The following is a 27,594-nucleotide window of genomic DNA, read 5'->3' as shown; positions in this document are numbered from 1 at the left end:
AGTAACTGTAACATCATCACTTCCCAAATTATAAAATGGCATGAAAAGTGTCATACTATAAGTCACCGTATTTTTCATTTGAGCAAATTAACCACCCAACCAAACTCATTTGATACACTCTTCAGGGTGAGTCTATGGATAACCTCCCAGACATGAACTTATCAAATTATTCCATTGCTTTCTTCATGTTTCGGATTATAACACCTGGTTCAGGGGTTTTTCCTCCCTTTCTCCAGCCCAGATACATACACCCACACACTCAGCACTAGAGTGACACATGCAGGGAGGAGATAGGAGGTGTGGAGACATTCCTCTCTTCTCTTTGTATCAACTTAAGCCAACACTGTTTTCTGGACTTCTGTCTAGGTTTGCTGTAAATTTATTTTTCGACCAGATACCCTATATGCTCCACAGTTATTTCATAATGCTCTTTTTTTTTTGGTGGGACCCTCACCATCGGCGGGGGAATGAACCGGTGCTGCAGAGGCTGTGGGCAGCCTTGCTGGGCAGCCTTGCAGCCCAGCGATCAACTGCTGTGCCACCAGGGGAGGCCCTCATAATACTCTTTTAAGGAAAATGAAGCCATGATGACTATCAAAGTCTTTTTTAGGCAAGAGGAACAAATTAATATTATTTCTGTCCTAGAAAGATTCCTGTTAACCTTGAAAGTGTCTCTTGACTTATGACGGTAAGCATGGAGCAGATATGAGCTTGTCTACAAAAAAAAAAAAAAAAAATTTAAACTGTGGCTCAGCTTTAAATATCACTTCTATTGAGCATAGCAGTAAACAAGTCACATAAGACAAAGGTAAATTCTGGTATTATATGCCAGAGGTGCAACAAGCCAGAACTTTGGTTCTGATGTATAGTTAAATGAAACCAGGACTGTGGTAATTTTTTGGCTATAGAAAGGAACACTGAGATCCCTGGTGAGGATACCCAGATTATACAAAAACACATATTATTTCAGGTTCTGCTGAACTAAATGTGTCTTGAAACTCATAGATTTGAAGAATTTATATTCTGCTCAGATAGATTTACTACATAAGTATCTGGCACCAGACCGTAAAGAACAATGGGAAAGAAGCCAACTGTCGGAGGAAATTTTTAGATGTAAAAGACACAGATCGTGCAGTTCTGTGTTCTACATGAAATAAGTTTCTAAAAGGTACCTACCCTCCAAGACTTTCACGTAAACTAAGAAAACACCCACTTTGGGGAGAAACTGTGTCAGTTAGAAAAGTAAGAGAGCGTTTAAATGGGGGGATGGGACTGATTCTTAAAGAGGCAAAAGAAAATGGAGCCCAGCCAAAGGAAACTAAAGATATTTTCTATATCTGTATAAAACAGGCAATAAAAAGGGTGTAGAATTTAGACTGATGTAGGAGTTTGTGGAGCTTCCAGAAAATTAGAGAAAGCAGTGAGAAAGGCATCTAAGAATGAGAGAAAGGGCATAGGTGCTATGTTGTCACTTGCTTGTCCAGTTCTACTATAAAGTACCCGGCATGACCCCTATTTTTATTCCCTAATCAAATATATTTCTACCATCCATAAATCAATTATTGACAAAGCATCCAAACATGAGTCCAGAGAAATGGAAGAATAAAGCATCCAAGGGAATCCAGCAAAGAAATTATCAGATGGCTCAACTTCTCAGCATTATGAAAGGAAATCTAGGAACTGTCCTCACATAAGGACACTACATGGCCTTAAGTAAAACAAACAAACAAAAAAACAAAACCAACAACCATGACCTGATTCCAAGATGACTGAATTTCCCTGAACATTGCTGGAGATACATAAATGTAGGAATTTCAGTAAGATTGTTGTTTTTGATAATGATGATGATGATAATGACAATGATGATGACATGGTTGTAGGAGAAAGTATTCCATAATAACAAAGTAGAAGATGTGCCTTTTAAAGTTTCTGTACAGTGAAAAAAGGCTGTAATCAAAACAAAGAGACACCTTACTGAACGGGAGAAAATATTTGCACATCATACATCTGACAAAGGGTTACTATGCAAAATCTGCAAAGAGTTCATACAATCCCAACAAAAAGGAAACAAAGAACACAATCAAAAAATGGACAGTAGAGCTAAATCAGCATTTCTGCAGAGAAGATATACAGCTGGCCAACAGGCACATGAAAAAGTATTCATCTTCACTTATCATCAGGGAAATGCAAATCAAAACCACAGAGAGACAGCATCTCACTCTATTGACCACGGAACTTAAACCACCAAAGTAAGAATGGATGTGGGCTGTGGAAGTTCTAGCAGGATCAAAGAGAACTGTACCTGCTATGCAATGTACAAAAATGTCTAGAATAATCCCTGCCCTCTGAAGGCTGACTTGACAGAAGGTGTACCTATAGCCACGCTACGGGATAGCATGTGATGAATGCCAGCACAAAAGTGTTTTATATGAGTTCAAAGGAGAAAAGCCCATGCCCTATAAAATGTTCCAGTAAGATCCATAGAAGGGGGTAAGAGATAAATCAAGTCTTGAAGGTTCAATAGGGTGATAATTTTTCAATGGAAAACACATTACAAAGTGAGGAAAAAGCACAGCACAGACGTAAAGGCAAAAATATTCAATATTTCTTGGGGTAAAAGTAAAAACATCATTGAAAACATCAATATTTATTGAGAGTTATTGATTACAATGGAGCAGGCAGTCTCTAAATAATGATAAACTTTTAGAGGAGAGCCCTGGGATAATTTCTCTGGGGAAAGATAGCACCACAAAATACAGTGATACTCCCAAAATACAATGTTTCCAAAGAATAGGAGAACTAAAAGCCAAAGGAATTTATTCCCAAGAAATAAATGCCATTTTTTCCAGGCACTCACCTTTTATCTTACATTTATAATTCAATTTCATCTATCTAATTCTCTTCTGTGCAAATGGTTACTTTTCAAAGAGAAGCAGTATTTTCCTAAGATTCTGCAAGAAAATATTTGGAACTTACTAAGACGAGAGTATGTGGAATTAAAAAGTCTTTGATTACTACTGACACTTTACTTCTCAATAGTAAATATACTCTCACCACATAGACTGGCCCAGTTTATGATTCCTTTAGAAAACAAACTTTACAAATACATTATATTTTTTCCCTAAATATAATGCCACTCTATTAAAATTTTAAGGGAAAAGCAGCATTTCAATTTACTTTGGTTCTCAACAGTCACCATTAAACATCAGGAAATTTCGTTTTTCCTAAGCATGTGTAGATTGTTGTTGCAAAAATGTCACCCTCTCCTTCCTTAGCTCTAAATATTTAGGGAAACCTGCCAATATATCCACTCCCCCCTTTTTTTCACAAGAATTTCCTACTTCAATTGGAATATTCAGAAATAGTAAGAGGAGCTAGATGTGTTCACATGAGGCTTTAATAATAATGTACTTTGTGTTTGTATATCATATATCATTGGTACTTCATAGCTCATTATCATTTTAAATTTACAAATCAATACATAAAAGCACAAGGTTTAGAAGCAGCTCTTCTCCTTACTAACGGTAAGTTATTAATACCAGAACTGAAACTCATAATTACTGACACGTGATCCTACAACAGCTAAAGATTATTCTCATAACATAATGTGAATTGCCCAGTAAATAGAATGTATCAATTATCAAATATTCTGTTTAGCCAATTTAAGACCATGAAGCTTTAACATATAAATAACCATATGAAATCTCATAGACCCACATTAATATGAATATAGATTAAGGTGATATTTGATCAAACTAATAATATGAAATATATATATATATTTCCAAAACATGGAATATGTTTCAATCAAAAAGTCAGCAATATATCAACAATCTTAGAAATATGACCTACTGCTTTAAAAAAAGTTCACCAACATGCTATATTCTGAAGGGTATAGATGGCATTGGTCAGATAGCTCTATATGCTAGCAAGTCTCCTTACTAGGAATACAAACCAGATTCAGTTAGGAAGGTAAAGCACCAGTTCTCTTAGCAGTGCTAGCTATGGTTTTAATTCCAGTGTACTTAAACTCATATGTCTGGGAGATTCTGTAAGATCTGTCTCAAGGAAGCACAGGCTACCACATGGGCATCCGAAGGAAGATTAGCAAGTGAATGAATCAGCTTCTTGACTATTGTCTTCAAACACTGGTGGGCAGCATTCAAATCTCTGTCAAACTGCTGTCCTTCGATTTGTAGAGCCAAATGACTGCAGATGTTTCTAAATTCAACACTATCCTGAAATGAATAGCAAACACAAAAAAAGCAATTAGAGAGGTTACGAGACGCATTGGTTGTGTTCTGTGTACCCATCTCCTAGCCCCATGTTTTCTGGTGACAGCACCGCAATTTTTGTCTCAGAGAATTACTTTCCTCTATTTCCAGTCTATGTGGCTTGATTAAAGCTGACTGGTCAATCAGAACATATCAACCACCCCTCAGCCACTTGGAATGACCAGGGATGAACAAGTGACTTGATGCAGTCCAGCAAGCTAGAGTCCCAGAATATTTGCTAGAGCTCTCTTTAATTGGTGTGTTGGAAAACATCTTGTCACTATCAATGGAGAGGCCAAAAGAGAGTGAAGCCAACACAGAAAAAAAAAGTAGAACCAAGAGATTAAAAGAGAGTGATTCTAATTACATCCTCTGAGCATGTCAATTCAGCTGTACTTGAATAATACAACCCAGGATTTTTTGGCTATCTGAGTCAATAAATATCCCCTTTTACTGAAGCCATTTGGAGTTGAGTTCTATTATGTGTTCCTGAAAGAGTTTTTAACAAGTACACAAATAGCCTCTGTTCCATACTTATTGTCTACAAGATTTGGTATTTAATGAACATGGTCTCAAGAAATCTCCAATGCAAATTTAGAAAAAAATAGTTCCCAGGTAATTTAAAAGAATGAACTACAGAGATGGTTAATTCCCAAATGTCTCATATTCTAAAATCTGGTGTTTGTTAGTGGCACACTAAAATTATTCCACGTAAGAGACGATGTTATATGATTAATTTTTTTAATACATGGAACTGACTTCCCCAGACTTCTGGTTCTGGCAATATGGCCTATTTAGTTTCCCCAAAACCCCTTACTACTAAAGTCTAAATAAAAAAAGAACGAACATCCTTTCCAAATTTGCAATGAAGTGGTGGAAATCACAAAGGACCAGAAATAAAGGAAGAGTAGATTTCTTTAGTTCCTCATCAATGCCCAACAAGAAAAGAAAGTTGGTCTTTCTTGAGCTGGGGTTGGAGTGAGGGGAAAAGATGTCCCAAAAATGTACAACTGTGGATCTGTACTATATACTTAAACTTTAGTTTAAGCTTGGAGTTACTCTCTACCCTATAAACATGCTCTAGGAACACTCATGTTAAGAAAATAACATAAAAATTGGAACTTGGATGAAATATTCATGGTCACATGAACACTTAACAAAGGTAAACAAAGACCTATTCCACAGGAACATTGCATACCCCACAGCAGTCTCCCCGTTAACTCTGCCAAAGACAAACTCAGTATATGAAACTTATAATACAATCCATCACAATGTAGCAAATACAATGCAGGGTATGATTAAATGCCAAGAATTTTAGATAGAAATCATAAAATATGTGTAAAATGATTAAAACTATAAAAGATGGAGTAAAATATGTTTTAGGAAAAAAAAATAGGATTGAAAAAAAGAACCAAATACAACTTCAAGAAACGACAAGTACCATGAGAAATTAAAAACTCAAGGAACAGTATAAACAACTGACTGAATATATATGAAGAATAGAAAACTAAAAAATAAATATAAGAAAATTACCCAGAAAGCAAGATAAAAAGTTAAAGTTATGGGAAATCTGAAAGCAGCATTAAACAACATGGATGACAGGAGTCCAACATACACATTTACAAGAGAGAGAATGTAGTAGAGGTATTAATCAAAGAGATTAATGGGTAAGAATTATCCAAAATTGATCCAAAACATCAATCCTTAGATTTGGGAAGGAAAATAAACCTTGAGCAAAATAAGTTAAATGAGATTCAAATCTAAGCTCATTAAAGTAAAATTAATCTTAAAAAGCAACCAAAAAGAAATGGATGACAAGACAGTCAACTTCTAAGCTATAACAATTGAAGATTAAAAAAATAATGGATTGGGACCTCCCTGGGCAGGCGGTTGAGTGCCACACTGTGTAGCTGTTCGCAGCTTCTGCAGCGCAGGTTCGATCCCAACCGGCCGGTTTGTGCCGGTGGCACAAGCAGTTCAAGTCTCAGTGCTATCAAGCTATCACCAGCCACTGCTTGCATGAGTTTGATCCCCTCCAGGGTGCTAACCCACCTGGTGCAACAGACCTCTCCAGTCTTGTCTGCTGCTCCCCTGTGCGGTGCATGTCAGTGATCTGCCTGTTCTGCTCCCCACTGAATCCTCTCACCACCAACCCCATAGCTCTGACTACCCCCCAGTTCTTGTATGCATAAATACATAAAAAATAAATCTTTAAAAAATAAATAAAGGACAAAAGCCATTTGATATTGTTAGATATTTCTAAAGATATAATTCGGAAAAAGGATATTCAATTCAGAGGGAAAGAATGAGATGCAAGAAGCAATAGTGGGCGGAGCAACATGGCGGCGAGGAGACGCTGCGAGTAAGATCTCCCATTAAAAAAAGTGAATAGGGAGGAAAAGCGGCAGGTCCCAGTGAGAACTGGGACACGGAAGATAAACGGGTGACTCCAGCAAACTGCCCAAAGAAGAAAGTGGCCATAAAAGAGGACCAGAAGGGAGGGAAGCGCAGAACCCTGCTCCCCTCCCCCGCCCACAGAGGCTGCACTCTCCGACCGGCAGAGGGGAGGAAACAACAAACCAAAACAAAACGGCCAACAAGAAAAACGGACGCAGCAAGCGGGACTGTGAGTGGAAAGGAACTATTGCAGCCACCACACCCCGTGAACGGGAGCTGTGGAGAACCCTGCAGGATTCGCCCTGGCGGTGAGCGAACGGCTCCGGGCGCCATTAGAGAAGAACAAAGACCCCGGGAGACGCGCACACAGCCCGGGCTGCCAGTAAGCTGGCGCGGATAGCGGCGCGCTCGGCGCGCTTGAAAAGCAAGTGCAGACCAGGATCGCGGCTGCCCAGGTCCCCGCGCCTGCGACCTAGGCTTGGGAGACGACCTAGGCTTGCGGGGAGGCGCGGAGGTCCTCACTGAGGTGAAGGTCCCTCCCTGAGTGAGCAGGAACCAGGCGTCCAGGCACGGGAGCGGTGCAAAAGGCACCCTTCCTGCGCCACTGAACTGGGCTACAGCCCGAGTCCTGGAACTGAGGGCTTTGGAACTGAGACCCGGGGCACGAAATTAGGGGCGTGGGTTCCCCACGACGGTGGGGCACAAGGCAGACACAGCACCCCAAAGCCGTTGAGGTGTACCCTACCATCCCCGCTTTGCTCCCTGTCCCATGGCGTGGAAAATCAGCTCCCCAAGGGCTCTAGGAGAGATCTTTGGCGCCACCTAGCGACTTGTAGACAGCACAGGCTCCTGAAGGAACAAGTGGCCAGCTGGGGAGTTAGCCCACACCCAGCCCCTTCCGAACAAGTAGTCTGAGCCCACAGGGAGAGCGAGCACCCACAGCCAGGGCAGACCAGGCACGCAGAAGAGTGTGCCTGACACCGGACGCGCAGGGAGTGTGTCCCACATCACCATTTTAGAACAGGGACATTTCTTCAGTAAAGACTACCTGCAGAAGGCTTCCTCAGGAGCCAGAGGTGAGCGGGGGAAGTTCGCCCACGCCAGACCCCCTCTGGCCTGCAGTCCAAGCCCAGAGGGGGAGCAGGAACCCACCGCCGGGGCAGACCAGGCGCACAGGGGAGTGTGTCCCCACATCGACATTTTAGGACAGGGACCTTTCTCCAATAAAGACTGCTTGAAACTGACAGATGACTCCAGGAGGAACCAGAGGGGAGAAGAGAAGCCCACCCAAGATGCCGGCCAGTCCCAACAACACAGTGTCCCAACGCATACGGCAAATTAGAAAACAGACAGTAGGGAGGAGAAGAACCACACGCAACCTAGCAACTCTCCAGAGAAAAAGCACACCACAAAAAGAAAACCAGCCCCCAGATTGCAACGACAGTAACTTGGAAGAACTTCTGAGCCTTCCAGAAAGAGAATTTAAAATTGCCGTGATTAAAAAACTGACAGAAGTCATAAAGGAAAACAATGATAAGGGAAAAATAATCAACGATCAGAAGAATGAAATTGAGTCCCTAAAGAGGGAAGTAAAAGAAATGCAGGAGATCAAAGAATTAGTGGAAGAACTAAAGAATTCTGGGAAAAGCAATGAAAGCAGAATTGATGAAATGGAAGAACGAATAAGTGCTCTTGAAGACACAGAAATAAAAAGAACCAAAACAGAAAAGGAAAGAGAAGTACGAAGGAAAAAGAACGAAGAAAGACTACGGGAACTATCTGACTCCATGAGGAAAGGAAATATAAGAGTTATAGGAATACCAGAAGGAGAGGAGAGAGAAGTAGGAACAGAGAAAATATTCAAAGAGATAATTGAAGAGAACTTCCCAAATGTGAAGAAGGAGCTGAAAATTGATATACAAGAAGCAAGAAGAACACCAAACTTCCACGACGAAAGGAAAAATACAGCAAGACACATAATAGTAAAGCTCCCAAGAATCCAGGACAAGGAAAAAATAATGAAGCTGGCAAGAGGGAAGAAACAGATAACATTCAAAGGAAAGCCAATCAGGCTGACATCAGACTTCTCCGAAGAAACACTACGGGCAAGGAGAGAGTGGAGGGACATAGTCAACAGACTCCAAGAAAACAGATGCCAACCAAGAATACTCTATCCCGCAAAGCTCTCCTTCCTCTTTGAAGAAAGAATATGGACCTTCCCAGACAAACAGAAACTCCGGAAATTCATTGCAACTAAACCCCCACTCCAAAAAATACTACAAGGAGTCCTAAAGCCAGAACCTCAGAGGGACGAATAACAATGAAAGAAGGCCAAAAAAAAAAAAAAGTTATTAAAAGAATAAATAAATAAAATCAAAGGAAAGACAAACACAATGGCAAATACAGATGTTAACATATCAATATTAACTCTAAATGTAATGGACTAAACTCTTCAATAAAAAGACACAGAGTTGCAGCCTGGATTAAGAAACAAAACCCAACCTTTTGCTGTCTCCAGGAAACACATTTAGCTACAAAAGATAAAAATAGGCTCAAAGTCAAAGGATGGAAAACAATCCTACAAGCAAATGGGCCAAAAAAGAAAGCAGGAACAGCTATACTTATATCAGATAAAACAGATTTCAAACTCAAAAAGATAAAAAGAGACCCCAATGGTCACTACATTATGATCAAGGGGACAATACTTCAAGAAGAAATAACACTCATTAACATATACTCACCAAACGAAGGAGCACCAAAATATATCAGACAACTGTTGTCTTCTCTGAAAACAGACATCAGAGAAAACACATACGTAGTGGGAGACTTCAACACACCACTATCAACAATGGATAGATCAACAAGACAAAAAATAAGTAAAGAAACCAAAGCTCTAAATAAGGACCTAGAGCAATTGGGCTTAACAGACATCTATAGAACACTAAACACCAAAAAAACGGAGTACACATTTTTCTCAAGCGCACACGGATCATTCTCCAGGATCGATCACATACTGGGGCACAAGACAAACATCAACAGATACACCAAGATTGAAATCATACCAACCATCTTTTCTGACCATGAAGGCATCAAACTAGAAATAAACCATAAAAAGAAGGCAAGGAACTTTCCTACCTCATGGAGATTAAAAACCACACTACTGGAAGACCACTGGACTAATGAGGAGATCAAAGAAGAAATTAAAAAATTTTTTGAATTGAATGACAAGGAGGACACCAATATCCTAAATGTATGGGATGCAGCAAAAGCAGTAATAAGAGGAAAATATATAGCAATAGAAGCTCACATCAAGAAACAAGAAAGAACTCAAAGAAACAACCTAATCTCGAAGCTCAAAGATCTAGAAAAAGAACAACAAAAAAACCCCAAAACCAGTAGAAGAAAAGAAATAATAAAAACCAAAGCAGAAATAAATGAAATTGAAACTAAAAAAACAATCCAAAAGATCAATGAAACCAAGAGCTGGTTCTTTGAAAAAATCAATAAAATAGACAAACCCCTAGCCAGGCTCACAAAAGGAAAAAAGGGAGAAAGCACAAAATAAACAGGATCATCATGAAAGAGGAGAAATCACAACGGACACAACAGAAATCAAAAGAATAATCAGTAACTACTATGAACAGTTATATGGAAATAAGTTTAATAATCTAGAGGAGATGGACAAATTCCTACAACTCTACAATCACCCAAAGCTAGATAAAGAAGAAATAGAACACCTAAACAGACCAATTACAATTAGCGAAATTGAAATGGTAATCAAAAACCCTCCAAAAACCAAAAGCCCAGGACTGATGGATTTACAAATGAATTCTACCAAACATTCAGAGACGAATTAGTGCCTATCCTTCACAAACTCTTCCAAAAAATTGAGAAGGAAGGGACAATACCAAACACGTTCTATGAAGCCAACATTACACTAATACCAAAACCGAACAAGGACAACACTAAAAAGGAAAACTACAGGCCAATCTCCCTAATGAACACTGATGCAAAAATCCTCAATAAAATTTTAGCCATCAGAATCCAACAATGTATCCATAAGATAATTCACCACGACCAAGTAGGATTCATTCCAGGGACACAAGGATGGTTTAACATCCGAAAATCAATCAACGTTATCCAACACATCAACAAAAAGAAATATAAAAACCATATGATATTATCAATAGATGCTGAGAAAGCTTTCGACAAAGTGCAACACCCATTCATGATAAAATCCCTTGAAATTCTTGGGATACAAGGAACATACCTCAACATCATAAAGGCCATCTATGACAAGCCAACAGCCAGCATCATTCTCAATGGTGAAAAGCTGAAAGCAATTCCATTAAGATCTGGAACAAGACAAGGATGTCCACTCTCACCACTGCTTTTCAATATAATACTGGAAGTCCTAGCCAGGGCAATAAGACAAGAGAAAGACATCCAAGGAAATCCAAATAGGAAAAGAAGAAGTCAAACTATCACTATTTGCAGACGATATGATATTATACATAGAGAACCCCAAAAACTCCACAGAAAAGCTAATTCAACTCATCAATCAGTTCAGTAAAGTGGCAGGATACAAAATCAACATGCAAAAGTCAGTAGCCTTCCTATACACAAACAATAAATCTGAAGAAGAAGAAATCAAAAAAACCATCCCTTTTGTTATTGAAACAAAAAAATCAAATATTTGGGAATAAATCTAACAAAAGAGATAAAGGACCTATACAAAGAAAACTATAAAACACTGTTAAAAGAAATAGAAGAAGACACAAAGAAATGGAGAGACATCCCCTGCTCGTGGATTGGAAGAATAAACATTATTAAAATGGCCATCCTTCCAAAGCAATATACAGATTCAATGCTATTCCAATCAAAATTTCAATGTCATTCTTCAAAGAAATAGAACAATTATTGATGAAATTCATATGGAATCACAAAAAACCCCGAATAGCCAAAGCTTTCCTGAAAAAAAAAGAAGGGAATGGAGGCATTACACTCCCAGACTTCAAACTATACTACAAAGCCATAATCATCAAAACTGCATGGTATTGGAACAAAAACAGACATACAGACCAATGGAATCGAATAGAAAATCCAGAAATAAATCCACAGATTTATGGTCAACTAATCTTTGACAAAGGAGCAAAGACTATACATTGGAGCAAAGAAAGTTTGTTCAATAAATGGTGCTGGGAAAACTGGGTCGCTACATGCAAAAGAATGAAGCTTGACCACTACCTCACACCATACACAAAAATCAACTCAAAATGGATTAAAGAACTAGACATAAGACCTGAAACCATAAAATATATAGAAGGAAATATAGGCGAAACACTACGTGATCTGCACATCAAAGACATCTTTACAGACACATCACCAAAGCAGTGAGAGTGAAGGCAAAGATAAACAGCTGGGACTACATCAAATTAAAGAGCTTCTGCACAGCAAAAGAGACAATAACAAAACAAAGAGAAACCCCACCAACTGGGAGAACATTTTGCACCCAACACTAAGATAAAGGACTGATCACAAAAATCTGCAAAGAGCTGATGAGACTCAGCAACAACAAAGAAAATAATCCAGTCAAAAAATGGGCAGAAGAGCTAAAAAGAAACTTCTCTGAAGAGGAAATGCAAATGGCCAACAGGCATATGAAAAAATGTTCAACATCACTTGCCATCAGGGAAATGCAAATCAAAACTACCATGAGATACCATCTTACACCAGTGAGAATGGCACATATTAAAAAAACTAGCAACAACAAATGCTGGCGAGGGTGTGGAGAAAAAGGAACTCTTCTGCACTGTTGGTGGGAGTGCAAACTGGTCCAACCACTGTGGAGAGCTGTGTGGAGATTTCTGGACCTACTAAACATAGAGCTTCCATATGATCCAGCAATTCCACTCCTAGGTATTTACCCAAAGGACACAGAAACATCAATTCCAAAGAACACCTGCACCCCTATGTTTCTAGCAGCACTGTTTACAATAGCTAAGCTTTGGAAACAACCCAAATGCCCAAAAATAGATGACTGGATCAAGAAGATGTGGTACATATATACCATGGAATATTACTCAGCATTCAAAAAAGATAAACACATGCAATTTGCAGCAACATGGATGGCACTGGAAGGGATCATGCTCAGCGAAATAAGCCAAAAAGAAAAAGAAAAATACCGGATGGTCTCACTCATAGCAGGAATCTAGAAAACTTAAATAAGGGACCAGGAAAATGAATAACTATAAGAAAGTGAAAATCAAAATCAACAAAAAACTATGAACCAGAGACACTTTTAGGCGGGCGGGGGCGGGAGGGGAGGGATTGGGGTCAGAATGGGGGCTGCAATTGTATGGGGAATATAACAATAAATTTATAAAAAAAAAAAAAAAAAAAAAGAATTATATAAAATAAAACATTCTTAAAAAAAAAAAAAAAAGAAGCAATAGTGAATAAAGAAAAAAATGGTGTAAATTTAAAGAATTTGTTGTTCAAAACAAAAACAACAACTAGCTTGGACAATAGCAGGATGGTTCTAAAATACTGAATAGTTTTAATTTATCGGAATCTGCATTCTAAGGCATTGTATTATTCAAGAGCAAAGTGACAAGACAAATAGATTACAGACTTAAGTGTGTATGTGAAAAGTGTAAGGGTTATCATTAAAACTAGAGAGGTAGTAAAAAAAACATTTCACAATCAGTAGAGGAAAATGTATATAAAAGATTCTTGAGCCTATTCAAAGAAGGTAAATTGAGGAAATAAAGATAACAAAATAAAGCAAGGTAAATAAAAGGCTGCAAATAAAATGCCTTTTGAAATATCCAATATCTAAGTGCTGATTACATTTAAAACATTTAAACAAAAAACACCTAAAGACTGAGAGTAAATGGATACTAAATGGATACCAAGCAAAGAGAAGACAAAGTAAGGCCAGGGAAATTATTGTTAGGGTTAAACAAACTACAATTAATAAAAGAAAATATTACCCAAGAAGCCGTAACAGGTTTTTACCTGTGTGTGCTTAATTTAATAACCTCAAATTATATTCAATCCACAAACATAAAGACTGATTTTAACCCAGCTTTCTCAGAAATTGATCAAACAGCAAAATAATCACCTAGAAAGGAAAAAAAAATGAAACACTAAACACAAGTTTGGTATAATGGAGAAAAGCAGATACATATTATTCCCATGTGTAATATTTATGAAAGCTGGCTAAATTACAATGACAAATAGCCTTCCCAAAATGTGTGTGACTTAAAAATTCATTTCTAAATAATTTATGGGTCAGTGAAAAAATAATTGAAATTTTAAAATACTTTATACTGAACAGTGGTGGGAAATGCTATACAAATTCATGGAATGTAGGTAGCTATAGTGAGAAATATGTAAATTCAAATGCTTATATAACTAAAGAATAATCAATGGAAAATCTGTAAACTGAGAATGCAAGTCAGTAACTTAGGGGAAAAAAATGGATAATCCAAAAATAAATGAAAGGAAGAACTAAATGTTAAACCAAAGTTTGATGAGGAACTAGTTTTCTTTTTAATTCTACACAGAAAGAGAAACTGTTCTTCCCAATAAAAACTCTGGCATTTGGGTGGGATAGACTTGGGTTTCTGTCACAGCGCTTGTAAAAGAACATCTCTCCAGAAGCAAAACAAATGTTCATTTATTTCAGTTCAGCAAACAATGACAAGAGGAAACTGGTGTGAGCTAGATTCTGGGACAGAAAGATAAACACACTACAATTCCTTTACTCAAGTATTCACAGGCTACTATGCTTCTTGGTCTTTTCCCTTTAAAGCGTTCTTGCTCCCCTGCCTTTGTTTGTTGCCCATTTCTACTCAGAAGGTATCAAGGGGCTACTTAGATAATCTGTCTGACAGTTTATAGGGTAACCAATATTGCTGGAGCATGTTGCTTGGGAATGGAGCTGGGCAGGGGGTTGGTGGGAGGGAGAAGAATGACTCTGGGTTATTTCCTTAAAGAGCCACATCAAGGGAACTGTCTGCTTGCTTTACAGAAATAACTCAATTCCAAGTACAAAGTAGAAGGGTCAAAGACAACATGCAAAAAGAAATTCAAAATAGAAGTAACTATTGAAATGCATGTTGACGTGTGCTTATTAGCCAATCTGCACTGGCATGCATCACCCAAAGAGGGGTAAATGGCCTTTTAACATATATTTTTGGTCCTAAACTCTGAAGTCAATTTCAGGTTTACTGTAAAGAATCAAAGGAACCATCCTTTGGAGAAATTATACATACAAGTATAATTCTACTGCTGGGCTGTACTAGTCCCTAAAGCCCTGGGTAAACTTCAGATCTCTGGCAAGCTTTGCAAAGACTCTTTATTTTACTGTTTTAGTACAGTATTTCTTTTTAATCCTTTCTCAAATATATTAACAGTCAAAGAAAACAAATTAATAGGAATGGGCTTTCCATGGGACTCTTAAGTCAGGGAAAGGAAAAATAAAACAGGTTGTGACTTGTCTTCCTTTCTGGAAGGTCTGAAGGCCAACTACGGATCCAATAATCATGGCTTCCAAACAAACCTCTATTTCTGCAGCAGAAGGTGAGAGCTACAAGTAAGATCCTTAAGCAATAGCATAGTAAATGGCTCAGCTTTTGGTAGAAACCCAAATGATCAATATTGGTGATAATTTCACTTCTGGTACTTTCAGTCAATGACAGAGCATAACTCCCCAGCAGCTTGTATTTAGCTAGTCCCAGATGCTTGTAGAAATGATGTAATATCCTACAAAGACTTTCAGCATTGTGCCAGAATTAGAACACTATGGCTGAGCAATCTAAAAGCAGGTTTGGGAACTTTTAAAACCTTGTGAAATTTCAGACTCTGAATATAAAATGTCTTGATTGCTACAGTGATCCAAACTGATGGTCAGCATTTACATTTTTTTTATGTTTGTTAGTGATGTGCTATTAATCTTTTGAATCCTTTTATTTTTATGTTTTTTTAATGGAAGTAACACTACATGAAAACATATAAGTTTTAGGTGTACATCACTAAACACCAACATCAGTTTATATTACATTAAGCTCACCACTGAATGTCCAATTCTGTCTTTCACCATATAGTTGAATTCTTTGACCAACTTACCCATCTCTTTCCCTTCCCCTTCTGGCAACCAGTAATTGGTCTGATAGTCTAAAAGTTAATTTTATTTAATTCACTCCTTATCTTGTTTATGTACCATATATGAGTGAAATCATATGATGTTTTCTCCATCTGACTTATTTCACTAAGCATAATACCCTCTAGGCCCATCCATATTGCTGCAAGTAGCAGCATTTCATCCTTTTTTTTCCCCTAAATAGCAAATGAGATGAAATAGTCTCCTTTGATTCAACTAATTCTACTAGTACAAACTCAGTTACTGAATCACTTAAATTTATTTCGAACATTATCAAATCTCCCCTGCATTATTGACTACATTGAATAAAAGGCAAAATATATGGCACCTGATTGCTAAAGAGTTCATAACATAGTAAGGCCATGAAACACATAGAGTCAGCTGTCTTATGAAATGTGATGAGGCCTGTGGCAAAATAAAAAACCCAGCTCTATAGAAGAACAAGACTCTTCATAGACTCATGCTCTAATGAATGCACAGGGTTCACGCAGAGGTCATTCTCATGTGTGACTCCTTTCCACAGCATGCATGGTATGCGGTTCAAAATTTTCTTGCCTTCCCTGGAAAAACTCAGTTGTATAGGAGCAACCCATCAGAGGAGCTCTGATTTTTAGAATATTTCTTTCTGATTTTCAATGAAGGTCTGCCCTGTGGTTAAGTAGACTAATAGCCACCCAATGTCCACGTCCTCCTTAATCCCTACAATTTGTGATTATGTTACCTCACACTGCAAAAGAGGCCTTGTAGATTTAGGACAGGCAGCCCTTCAGGTAACTACACAGACTCCTGAATGCAGATCTTACTCCTTCACAAGCACTGGCCTTCCCATCAGGACCCTGATTCTACCCCTATGGTAGATCATCCATGGTCAAGTCATTTTATCTAAGGGGTACTTGTTTTTCTTATCTGTAAAATGGAAAAGATAATAGCTACCACATGGAGTGATTATGAAATTCAGTTAACAAACAGATATGAAAGCTCTTTGTATTTATAAGGGTTTCCCTAATCTAAGTTTATGAATGAAGTACTCTGCTAGACACTGAGGTGTCAATAAGAAAAAGAGGAAGACAAGAAACTGGAAAAATACATTCTGTAAAAACTTGAAATCTAATTAGTGAGATGAAACCTATTTGAAACTATTCAGTAGAGATGTCACATAGAATAAGATTAAGGCTCAACAAGAGTAGTCAAGCTCACGTCACATCTACGTGGATGGTTATTTTTAAACAACCGAAAATAAGAAATATTGACAAGGATGTAGAGAAATTGGAACACTTGTGCAGTGCTGGTGAGAATGTAAATTGTTTTACCCACTATGGAAAACTGTGGCGTTTCCTCAAATTTAAAATACTACTGCCATATGATACAACAATTACATTTCTGGGTATATATCTAGAAGAAGTGAAAGCAGAATCTTGAAGAGATATTCACAGGTCCTTGTTCATCTCATCATTATGCAGCTCCATGTCCATCAATGGATGGATGGATAAACAAAAGGTGGTATATAGATACAATGGAATACTATTTAGCCTTCATAAGGAAGGAAATTCTGACCATACTACAACATGATTGAGCCTTGAGGACATACTAAGTGAAATGAACCAGACTCAAAAAAGACAAACATGTGATACTGAAGGTAGTCAGACTCACATAAACTGAAAGTGGAATGGTGATTGCCGGGGAGAAGGGGGAACAGGGTCTTCTTCCATAGATACGAGTTTCAGATTCGCAAGATGTAAAAGTTACGGAAATTGGTTGCATGATAGTGTGAATATATTTAATACTACTAAGTTGTACACATAAAATGGTACATTTTATGTTATGCTTTTTTTTTTTCACTACAATAAAATTTTATTTAGAAAAAATGTGGTTGAGGCCATCAGAGTGCTGCTGGGCTTTTCAGTAGGGAAGAGATGACGCATCAGAAAAACAGAAGTGGGAGGAACCGCATAGACACAACAAAATAGGTGGTACTGGGGATAGCAGTATTTTACTCATAAGGGAAAAGATGACCCCTGCAATTAGAATGCAAAACACATACAAAGGTCTGAATTAAGTAGGAGCTGGTCTGGGAAGAAACCAATCTGAAAAGAACGGAGTTTTATGTTGCAAGCCAGTATATAAGCTAGGGTGGAAATTCTCAAGTGCCATGGTATAAAGTCCTAGAGACTTCCAATCATGGCAATAACATGGCAAACCAGCATTTTAATAATACTGATCTATCTGAGAATCTGATACTGGACAAAACTGAGGGGTACCCAAAGACCCTGAACTACTAACAGGAAAAACCACGTTGCTTCCTCTAATGGTTCATGCCTACCCATATGCAAAAAAGCAAAGTAATTGAACTTTAGTGTGCTCAAAGATTTTTAATCAGCTAAAGGTTCAAAGGGAGTAGAGAGAAGAACAAGAAGAGTAGGGACAATAGGATTTCAAAATACAAACTCACAATCAAATTCCAAAATCAACCACCTGCTCACGGGCAAACATTCAGCCAAAGAGGCAGGGCCCAAAGCAGAGCTGCCAAGGCCCAAAAGCAGAATTGAGAGAAGACTGAGTCAAAGGCACCTCCTGGCAGGAAACAAGGAAGAAGCTGAGCAGGGCTGGGAGAGGAGGAGAGAGCCAAGATTCACAATGTACCACCCTAGTTAAATTTACCATGAGGTCAAGATGGCAGTTGCCATACTCTCTCAAAAGAGCAGGATTGTGCTGCTGGCCAAAGCACTAAAACCAGAGAGGAGAACCTGAATACACATGTCCAACACGGCTGCTTAGCTCTACCCCTGGTTCCCAGAAGAACCCCCCCTAATCCACATACATGAAGTGAGTTTCATGGTATGCAAGAACAATATTAAGCACCTTAGATGTTTGCTCTGCAGAGATGACGAGTGGAGTCTGTTCAGGATATCAGGGAGCAGAATCCAATTCCTACCACCCCAGCCTGCCTACACCTGATAACAAATCTACCAGGTGTCAGGCGCCAGGTAAGCCTCCTTATACGCCCTGTCTCGTTCAGTCCTCACAACAGTCCATGACAGGTGAAAGTCAATGTGGCTTGGAGAGAGTAAATGACATACCTAAATGGCACAGCAAGTGAGTAGTAGAGCTGCAGTTATAGTGATGTGTCACTTAACAAAGGGAATACGTTATGAAAGATCAGAATCATGCTGTCATTGTGTAAACATCGTAGAGGATAATTGTACAAACCTAGATGGTATAGCCTCCTACACACCTAGACTATCTGGTACAGCCTAATGTAACCACAGTCCGTGCAGTCCATTCTTGATCCATTCTTGACCAAAGCATCACCAAGACATATACAAAAATGTGTATACATATGTGTATACATATATATATTTCAAATTCAGGTGTTCCTCAAAGATCTGGCCCAAGTCAGAAATTGGACCAGGTGCTATGGTGACTCAGAACAGAGATCACTTCCAGTGCTGGAGACAGACTGGCTAACACGGGGCACTATGGAAGCAGGCAGGAAAGGCACCAATCTAGCTTTGGGACTGAAACACACATGTCTACAAATGAATTTTTGGGGTTTTTTTGTTTGTTTGTTTGTTTGTTTGTTTGGGTTTTTTTGGCCATATTCATATTTTTATTAAGGTAACATAGTTATGGGTTCTACAAAGCTCAATTGGCAATGGTAATATCCAAATTAAGGACTCCCCTATTGGTCCATCCCTCTTTCCAGCAAGGTGATTGAGAGGGGTAGTTATCTAGAAGATAGATAAAGAATAGAAACTACCAGGCTCTATGTATAGTCAACCCCTAGATAATCAGAGACCTCCTAGCTGGCACTCCCCACTTCTCCTTTCTGTTTTCTCCCATCCAGTACAATTCATTGTGTGTATTAGGAATGTGCACATCTGAAATTCTTGAATAATTGAAAATGCACCTGCAAATGCTAAAAAAGAAAAAAAGTTAAGCCTTCTTTTAGTTTCTTACTGAGAATAAACACTTGCACCAAAACTGAAGGCTTGAAGGCAATAGGAATCTGGCAGCAGAAGTCAGTTTGAAAGTTTGTTTTCTAAAGCCAACACAATATATAATAAAGCCAAAAATACAGTATGACTTACAGGTTCTAAAATGCATATAACTTTTAAACAATCTATAAGCTAGATTTTTATTGTTATTTTATCTTGCCACATCATTTATTGTTATTTTATCTTACCACATTTCAAAATAACTTCTGGGTCTACATAAACTATAAATCAGTTTCTGTTCTCTTAACCACTGACTTTAAAGTAAGTTGATTGCTTCAAAACAGTATCATTTGAGGCCTCCACAAACTTCTTTCTTTTCACATTTTTCCTTCTCACTCTCCCTGATCTCCTCTACAAGGAGCATTAGAGAAAGTAAGAGCTTTGTCCCAGCCTTTCTTGATGGGGCCTCATATTGATGAACTTCAACCTGGTCAGGAGATGACTCTCCACTAAAGTTGCCCAGTGCTAGACCCAACAAAAGAACCCACACTCCTCCCGCAGACCTATTGCCTATTAGATGTATATATAAAATGGGATATCATTTCTCCGTTTTAGAGGGATGTTGCAAAAAACATACATTCAGGACAATATGCAATAAATTGCCCCAACTTCACTTAGTTCCCCAACATCTGGCTTTGAACTACAAATTCACAGGGCCCAAAGCAGTCACTAGGTGCCTGAACTCAAGGTCAATCTCAAATAGATATGCAACTGTGTATTAATAAAACACCCAATGAAGAACCAAACTATCTGCCAGTCAACATAAAAAGTCTATCATTCACAGGAAATTAAACATTTTTACTTGTGGTATACCTAGTGTAAACACTTGCACATAACTTAGGTTCCTTATGCATTTGCTTTGGGTATGGCACCATTTTCATTAGAAAAGTCCAGTGAAAAGCACTTTGTAATGGATACAAGTCCTTGATTCAGGTATGCTCACAAGGCAAACCCAAAATTTGTAAAATAAAGCATAGCAACATATCCACCAAGATGTCAAACATAAGTAATTTTGTTTTAGGACCTTCCTACAATGTCTTTCCAAAAGTTTTATTTCAGAAAGCTTCTTTGTCCTGCTTTTCATATCATTCATTTTATATATTCACATTGTATAGCAGTTACTTGCCTTTTTCTAACATAAAAGCACATTTTTGTCCCAAATAAAGAGCAGTCCCCCTGCTATGGCCACTAATCATATAACCCTGAACACTGATTTCTTCAACAGTATATTAGTAATTTTTAAATACACAATTACCAAATTTGTAAAAACAGACTTCACAACTAACATTACTGAGGGGGAGCACTCATCATTAATGACTTCGTCTGAGTAACCCAATATTCACATTTGCAGTTTGCTAAGAGCATTAGTGATGACTGTGAAGCCAAAGCCAACAATTTTCTAACCACTACTCTTGTTCTGTAGAATGAGAAAACCAGCAAGGACTACTGAATGTGATGGAATAATTGGTACCAGAATTAGCTAAATGAAACGGGTGAGCTCACAGGCAATTTTAATCCACAAGGGCAGGAAAGTTTTTCTGCCTCCAAAACTATGGCATCAGCCAAAGTTTCCATAAAACTTGCTTCAGAAAAGAACTCTTGGAAACTATAAATGTTTCTAATTCTCAAAGGAACACAGATAAAACTCAATCAGAGTGACTTCATAATTGGCTTTATTAATGGCCTCTAAGTGAATTGGTTGTTTTCAGCAGTTTTCAACATCCTAGACTGGTTTCCTTCTGGTGCTTGCTTTGGATAGCAATTGCCTAAAGTATTCTTGCTGGTATAACTAGTTTGATGGTGATTTCCAACATTTACTTGGTGCTTTTTATCACTATGTACAGTGGCCATCATATAAGGAAGCATACATCACTCAGTGCCTCCCACCCCCCAATTTCTAAGTTGAAAACTTAACTCTCAATCTGACTAGATTTTGAGATAGGGTCTGCAGTAGTGTAATTTATAGGAAAAATAGATATGTTTCTTATATGTATATTTGGTCTTCATTCACAGTTCCTGGCTCACTGCTCCCTTTCAAAGCCTTAGAATTTCCAGTGCTGAAAGTGACAAACGTGTTTCTTGTTAGTTAATAAGGTGACTTTTGGAGAAATACCCAAGGAACCGGAGAGAGGGGACTGGTCGCCAGGGAATCCAACTGAGAGAGGGGGTGGTTGAGTTACATTGCCAGTAGTCACTGATTTCATCAATCATGCCTTTGTAGTGAAGCCTCCAGAAAAACCCAGAAGGATTGGTGGTGAATATGTGGAGTTGGTGAATATGTGTTGGTTGGGTTGGTGAATTTGTGGAGAATTTGTGGTTGTGAATTTGGGTTGGTGAATTTTGGGTTGGTGAATATGTGGAGATACCTGGAGAATGGTGCGCTTGCAGAGCACATGGAAGCTCTGTGTCTTTTCCCCATACCTTCCCCTATGCTTTTCTTCCATTTGGCTGTACCTGAGTTATTACCTTTACAAGAAATTGATAATCTAATGAGAAAACAGGTTTCTTGAATCTGCGAGCTCCTCAGGCAAATTAATCAAACCTAACCAGTGGGTAGTGGGAACCTCCAATCTGCAGTCAGTTCCACTGGCATCTGAAGTGAAAGGTGGGAGACTGAACACTTGACTGATACAATCTGATGCATTTCCTGGAAGAGAGCATTGGAATTGAGTGGGGTATCTGAGAATTGCTCTGTATGGGGAAGCCTCCACACACTCACATTCCAGTTGGATCCAGATCCTACACAGGGCCTTTAAGAAGGTAATTAAGGTTAAATGGGGTTGTAAGGGTGGGGCCTTTACCAATAGGATTGGTGTCTTAGAAGAGAGTAAGAAACATCAGTGATCTCCCTTTCTCTTCATGCATAGACGAAAGGCTATGTGAGGACATAGCAAGAAAGCACTAGTCTGTAAACTAGAAAGCGCACTCTTACCAGAAACAGAACTTGCTGGCACCTTGCTCTTGGACTTCCCAGCCTCTAGGATGGTGAGAAAATGTCTGTGGTTTAAGCCACCCAGTCTGTGGCATTTTGTTATGGCAGCATAGCTAAGAACACTCACACTGTTGCAGCGAGAGTGATATACAGTGCATGGCATATACAACCATGCCCTGGTTACTATGCGCTATCATGTGCTCTACCTCAGAGGATGTTCGTAACACCCATGCATCAACACTGTGAGGTGTGGAGTCAGACAAAAACTTACCTGAATCATGGACTGTCAGTTTCCAGCTTTAGCACCTTCAAGAAAATCCTAAATTCCTCTGAACCTCAATTTCCTTCTTTGACATTTGTCAAGTTGGTTAACTCCATCCTCTCCACAAAATTTAACAGGACTTATTACTGTTGAGCAATTTTATTCACCCTAAAGAAGCTGACTTCAGGTTTTTTCATGTCTTTTATTATCTCTAAATGTTCAAAAGAATATTAACTGTTGGTTTCTTTGAGAAGAGAGAAAATACTATAAAAAAAAATCCATTATTGTTGTGATAAAGGTTTCTCTACCTTCAAGCCTGGAAATTTCACTTCCTTAACCTTAGGTAGTGTGATTTGTGAGTCATTCAATATTGACACCTTTAAGTCAGACATCAGGCATGGGCTAAAGTTGACCTCTAGATAGTGGGGATTACTTGCAAGTCTCTTTGGGTCATTTGAACTCTGATTTTATCAGTGTTCTCAGAAAAGTAAACACAGAATCCATATATCAGATCTGTAACTATCAGGAATGGAATTCACAACAACAATAGACAATAAGAATTCACGAGGCATTGACCTGCTAATAATAATAATAATAACAATAATAATACAAAAGTATTGAGATTTACTAGGGACAGTCAGTAGCCAAGATGTTATATGTATTATCTCAATAACTTTATAAGGCTATATACCACAATCCCCACTTTTTATGTGAGGAGACGGAGGCACAGGAAAGCTAAATAACTTGCCCAAAGGCCTATAGGAGGAAGTGACAGAAAATTTTAAAATGCTCCATGGAGTCTGATTGCTGTCCAATGCTGTGATGTCTCCATGAAAGAGACCCTAATGTCTATCTTCTGGCCCACAGGCTTAGTCCTGCTTCTCTGTTGTAAGTAACACTAGGTAAGAGACCTGCTGTTGGGGAAGTTTCCACACACTTCCAACTTATATGTAAGTTTTTTTTTTAGAGATTTATTTATTTATGCATACAAGAGCTGGGGTACAGGACAGAGATGCGGGGGGTGAGAGGATTCACCAGAGACAGAGCAGGGAACAGAACAGGCAGACTGACCGAAGTACACTGCTGAGGGGAGCAGCGGGCAAGGCAGGAGAGGTCTGCTGCACCATGTGGGTTTCTCCCTGGCCAGCCGGGGATCCAACTCATGCTACAGAGGCTGTGGATTGCTTCACAGTGCGGTGCCTAACCCCTTGCGCCACCAGGGAGGCCCGATATGCAAGTTTTATTCCCATTAGCACAAATCCTCCTGAAACCATTGTTGTGTCTAAAATCAATCCACATGTTCTTAACTAAACAATATAGAAAACACTCTTCCAAATCGTTTTAATTAACACTAATATTAATGTAGCCAAGTCTGCATAACCAGTCCCCTGAAAAGACACACTCTGTATCTTTAAGTGTTTTGAAATTATTATTTGCCAGACCAAATGGAAACACTACGTTTTCTCCAAACAGCAAACCAAAGCAAAATTCCAAGATGTTAACCAAAAGGCAAATCATCCACTTCAACCTCTGCCTGCTTCTCTCTGTTCTGAAAGCACTGGCTGTTCTCAGAGGCCCTGCAGGTGAATAGCAAACTCCAACAGTAAGAAAGCTGAAGATCCCTGTTCTTAATGAGGCCTCAGGACACTTCTAGAAACACTGGCAGCAACACCTCCAGATATTGGCAAAGTTTGCTTCTCACCAGGAAGAAAAGGATCATGATCCAATGAGCTGAGTAGCGGAAGGAAGTTTTGGGCATTTTTTTGGACTGAGAAAATCAGTGACAGAGTAGACATTAGAATAAGGAGCAAAAGGAAAAGGTCCAGGCAGATGAAAATATTTGCAATTGTATTTAAAAGAAAGAATTTACATGTGGGGGAAAACCAAACAGCATTCCTTTACTAGAGACAAATAGGCTGAGTGGAGCTGTCATCTTATAAATATCACAAAGAAAGATATTCAAGTCACATGGCCTCAGTTTTCTCAGAAAAGGAGTGAGAAGTTTGAATGAAGATAGCTTGAAGGGGTGGAAAACACTTAGGACAAAAAGTTAACTAGTAAGGATTTAAAGGATTATCAAGTAAAAGTGCAGCATTTTAAGTTCAAATGGCATGATTTGTAGTGGATGCCTCCAGAGCAGAGGATCCAATACTCCTAAGCTGAGTCAAGTCCTTGAAGCTGACTCCCAACCCGCAGCCTGGCCTCTGGTGGTTTATCTAGGAACACAGTCCTTGCCTCAGTCACTTCAGTAACTGCCTTGGCCTCCAGAGCAATCCAAGGTCCTCAATATGACGTACAGGCCTTTCCTTAAATGACCCCACTTACTTCTCCAGCATCTTCTTCTTACCTTCTGTCATAATCAACTAGTTTTAGTTCCTCTGAGGACTCAGGACTTTTTATTACTTCTGGGATTTTGATCACACAACTCCCTCTGAAATGCTTTGTCCCTGTAATGCCTGGAGAGTAAACTTTCATTTATTTGAAGATCACCTCCTCCCAAAAGGCTTCTAGGATCACCTTAAGTAAAGCTGAGAACTGTCTCTTCTTTTACCAATATATCAACGTCCTGAACAAGCCCCTAATATCACATAGAGTTAGTCCATCACAGTCTATCAATTCTAAGATGTACATTTTTTAACAACAACAACAAAAAAAAATCTTTGAAATGAGGATGTATCTTACATTGAATGAATGGTGTGCTGTAGTTTAACTGTCAGGGTTTTAAATTTCTTGGTGGTACAAAAAAGGTGTATATTACTCTTAAGACCACTGGTGAAATACATCTTCATAGTTTAAGTTTCTGAGGTGAATGGAGCAATGCTTTGAATCTGGAGGCACTCTTGGTCCCTTCCCCCTATACAGTTGGCAATATTTGATTGTATTAACTTGGGAAGAGAGAGGTGTGATACTGACATTTAGTGGCTAGAGGCTGCTAAACATCCTCCAATGCATAGGACAACCCCCTCCTGCAACAATTACCCAGTCCAAAATGTCGATAGTGCCCAGGTTGAGAAACCCTAGTATAGAGTAACCATATTGATTTGGGTGTATGATATACCCTATTGTGTTTGATTTAAAATTAATCCTTTATAATATATAGTGTAACCTAATATTTAGCACTTTTTCCTAAATCTTGGCTTGGAGATCAAGAAAAGTAACTCTTGAAAAGTTATCTAAGCTTTTTTCCTCATCTTTGCCCTGCTGCCTTCTTCTGGACTCCCAAGAGGAATGAATGAAGCAATGCTCCAGGTTAAAACTGAAGCACCAGAAGGTCTGAAACTGACCTTCTTGTCAATTAGTTTAGTTAATGGCAAGGCCAAGATTGAAACTGAGACTCCCAGATTTCCATGAACCCACTCAGCCTGGGAGGCACTGCTCTGTTTCCTGACTCACATGGCTAATGGACCTGAAGAGGAAACTGTGCCCCACAAATATGAGGTACTTGATGAAGTAGGAGTTTATCATTAGAAAATAGGTCAAGCATAACACCAGGATCCAACTCTGTTTTCATCCCACTTTATGAGAATTAAGGTTGATTATGTAAGGTTGATTCCCTATGCTCTGTGGATATTGGATTTATGCAAAAATAATTACAGTTCAGGTGTTAAGGCATTTTAAATAAATGTATGTGATCTTTGCCATACAAAAGAGAAAAGGGACATAAGTGTATTTAAAGCTCTAGAAGGGTTATTAATTTGAAAGGGGAGTAGAGGAAGCTGTCTTCCATGCCTAGAGGCTTCACAAGTTGAAAGTGCCTTTAGGTGGAGCAGGAAGCTGATTTATATGAGAGGAAGGAGTGCCAGAGGAAGGTTCTAGTATGCTAAACTAGTATGCTGACTGCAGTCAGATGGACCACCCCCACCTCCCGCCCCTGATCTCCAGGTACTGAGTACCCAGAGCATCACTTGTTTCTTTCCCTTTCCCCTGGAGCGGTATCACTGTGGAGAGCCCCTTCCAGATCCCAAGGTACCACCAGTCTCCATCCTGGCCCCGCAGTCCCGCCCTGCGGAGAACCCTCAGCCTGAAAGGGGATGCTCGAAGCCACACTAACCTTTAGGTGGATGGGGAAGGACCGCTCCTGCTGGAGGGGACCCAGCAGCGTCTGTTCCACACTGACCAGCTCCGAGGTCGAGTCCACCACGCGGGCCAGCGCGCTGCGCATCGCCATCCGGGCCAGGGTGCAGGGTCCACGGCCCCGGGGGAAGGGCAGCAGATCCGCACCTCCCTCCGCGCCTCGCACCCCCTCTCCCTCCCGGCAGCTTGCTGCCACCTCGGCTCCACAGTTCCTGGCTCCCCGGCCCACGCCCCTCTCCTGGCGCCAGTGCCCTGGCTGGGCCCGCCAAGGGCCTGAGCGTCGCTTTGGGACAGTGGGCAAGTGATCCGGGTCGCGCAGGCCCCCGGGAGCGCCCTGACCGTCCCCCCACCCGCATTCCTGCTGCACCAGCTGCAGGGTCTGCAGGGCCACCATTTGGTGCCTGATGGAGGCCACTAAGGGCACGGGGCTAGTCATTGCCTCCGCTGGAGGCTCCGCGCACTCCACGGGCAGGTGGAACCGAGAGCGAGGG

General features: G+C 39.5%; 1 protein-coding gene across 1 annotated transcript; it reads right to left on the bottom strand.

Annotated features, from left to right (window-relative positions):
- DLEU7 (deleted in lymphocytic leukemia 7) lies at nucleotides 1-27,594 on the bottom strand. Its single transcript, XM_037527268.2, has 2 exons — nucleotides 27,081-27,594; nucleotides 1-4,238 (listed from the first exon to the last, which is right to left on the bottom strand). Exons 1-2 carry the CDS (start codon nucleotides 27,537-27,539, stop codon nucleotides 4,032-4,034), a joined length of 666 nt encoding a protein of 221 aa, XP_037383165.1. The 5' UTR covers nucleotides 27,540-27,594; the 3' UTR covers nucleotides 1-4,031.

Source organism: Talpa occidentalis, unplaced genomic scaffold (genome assembly GCF_014898055.3).
Source record: "Talpa occidentalis isolate TD23 unplaced genomic scaffold, MPIMG_talOcc4v2.1 talOcc4.5, whole genome shotgun sequence".
Classification (NCBI taxonomy): domain Eukaryota; kingdom Metazoa; phylum Chordata; class Mammalia; order Eulipotyphla; family Talpidae; genus Talpa; species Talpa occidentalis.
The sequence above is the reverse complement of the archived record's forward strand: the minus strand, read 5'-3'. Positions and strand labels throughout refer to the sequence as shown.

Bases quoted from the DNA above. Each gene is read 5' to 3' on its own strand.
- DLEU7 (XM_037527268.2), bottom strand. From the start codon at position 27,539: ATGACTAGCCCCGTGCCCTTAGTGGCCTCCATCAGGCACCAAATGGTG. The intron at 4,239-27,080 runs GTTAGTGTGGCT...TATTCATTTCAG, and splicing joins CCTTCCCCATCCACCTAAAG to GATAGTGTTGAATTTAGAAA.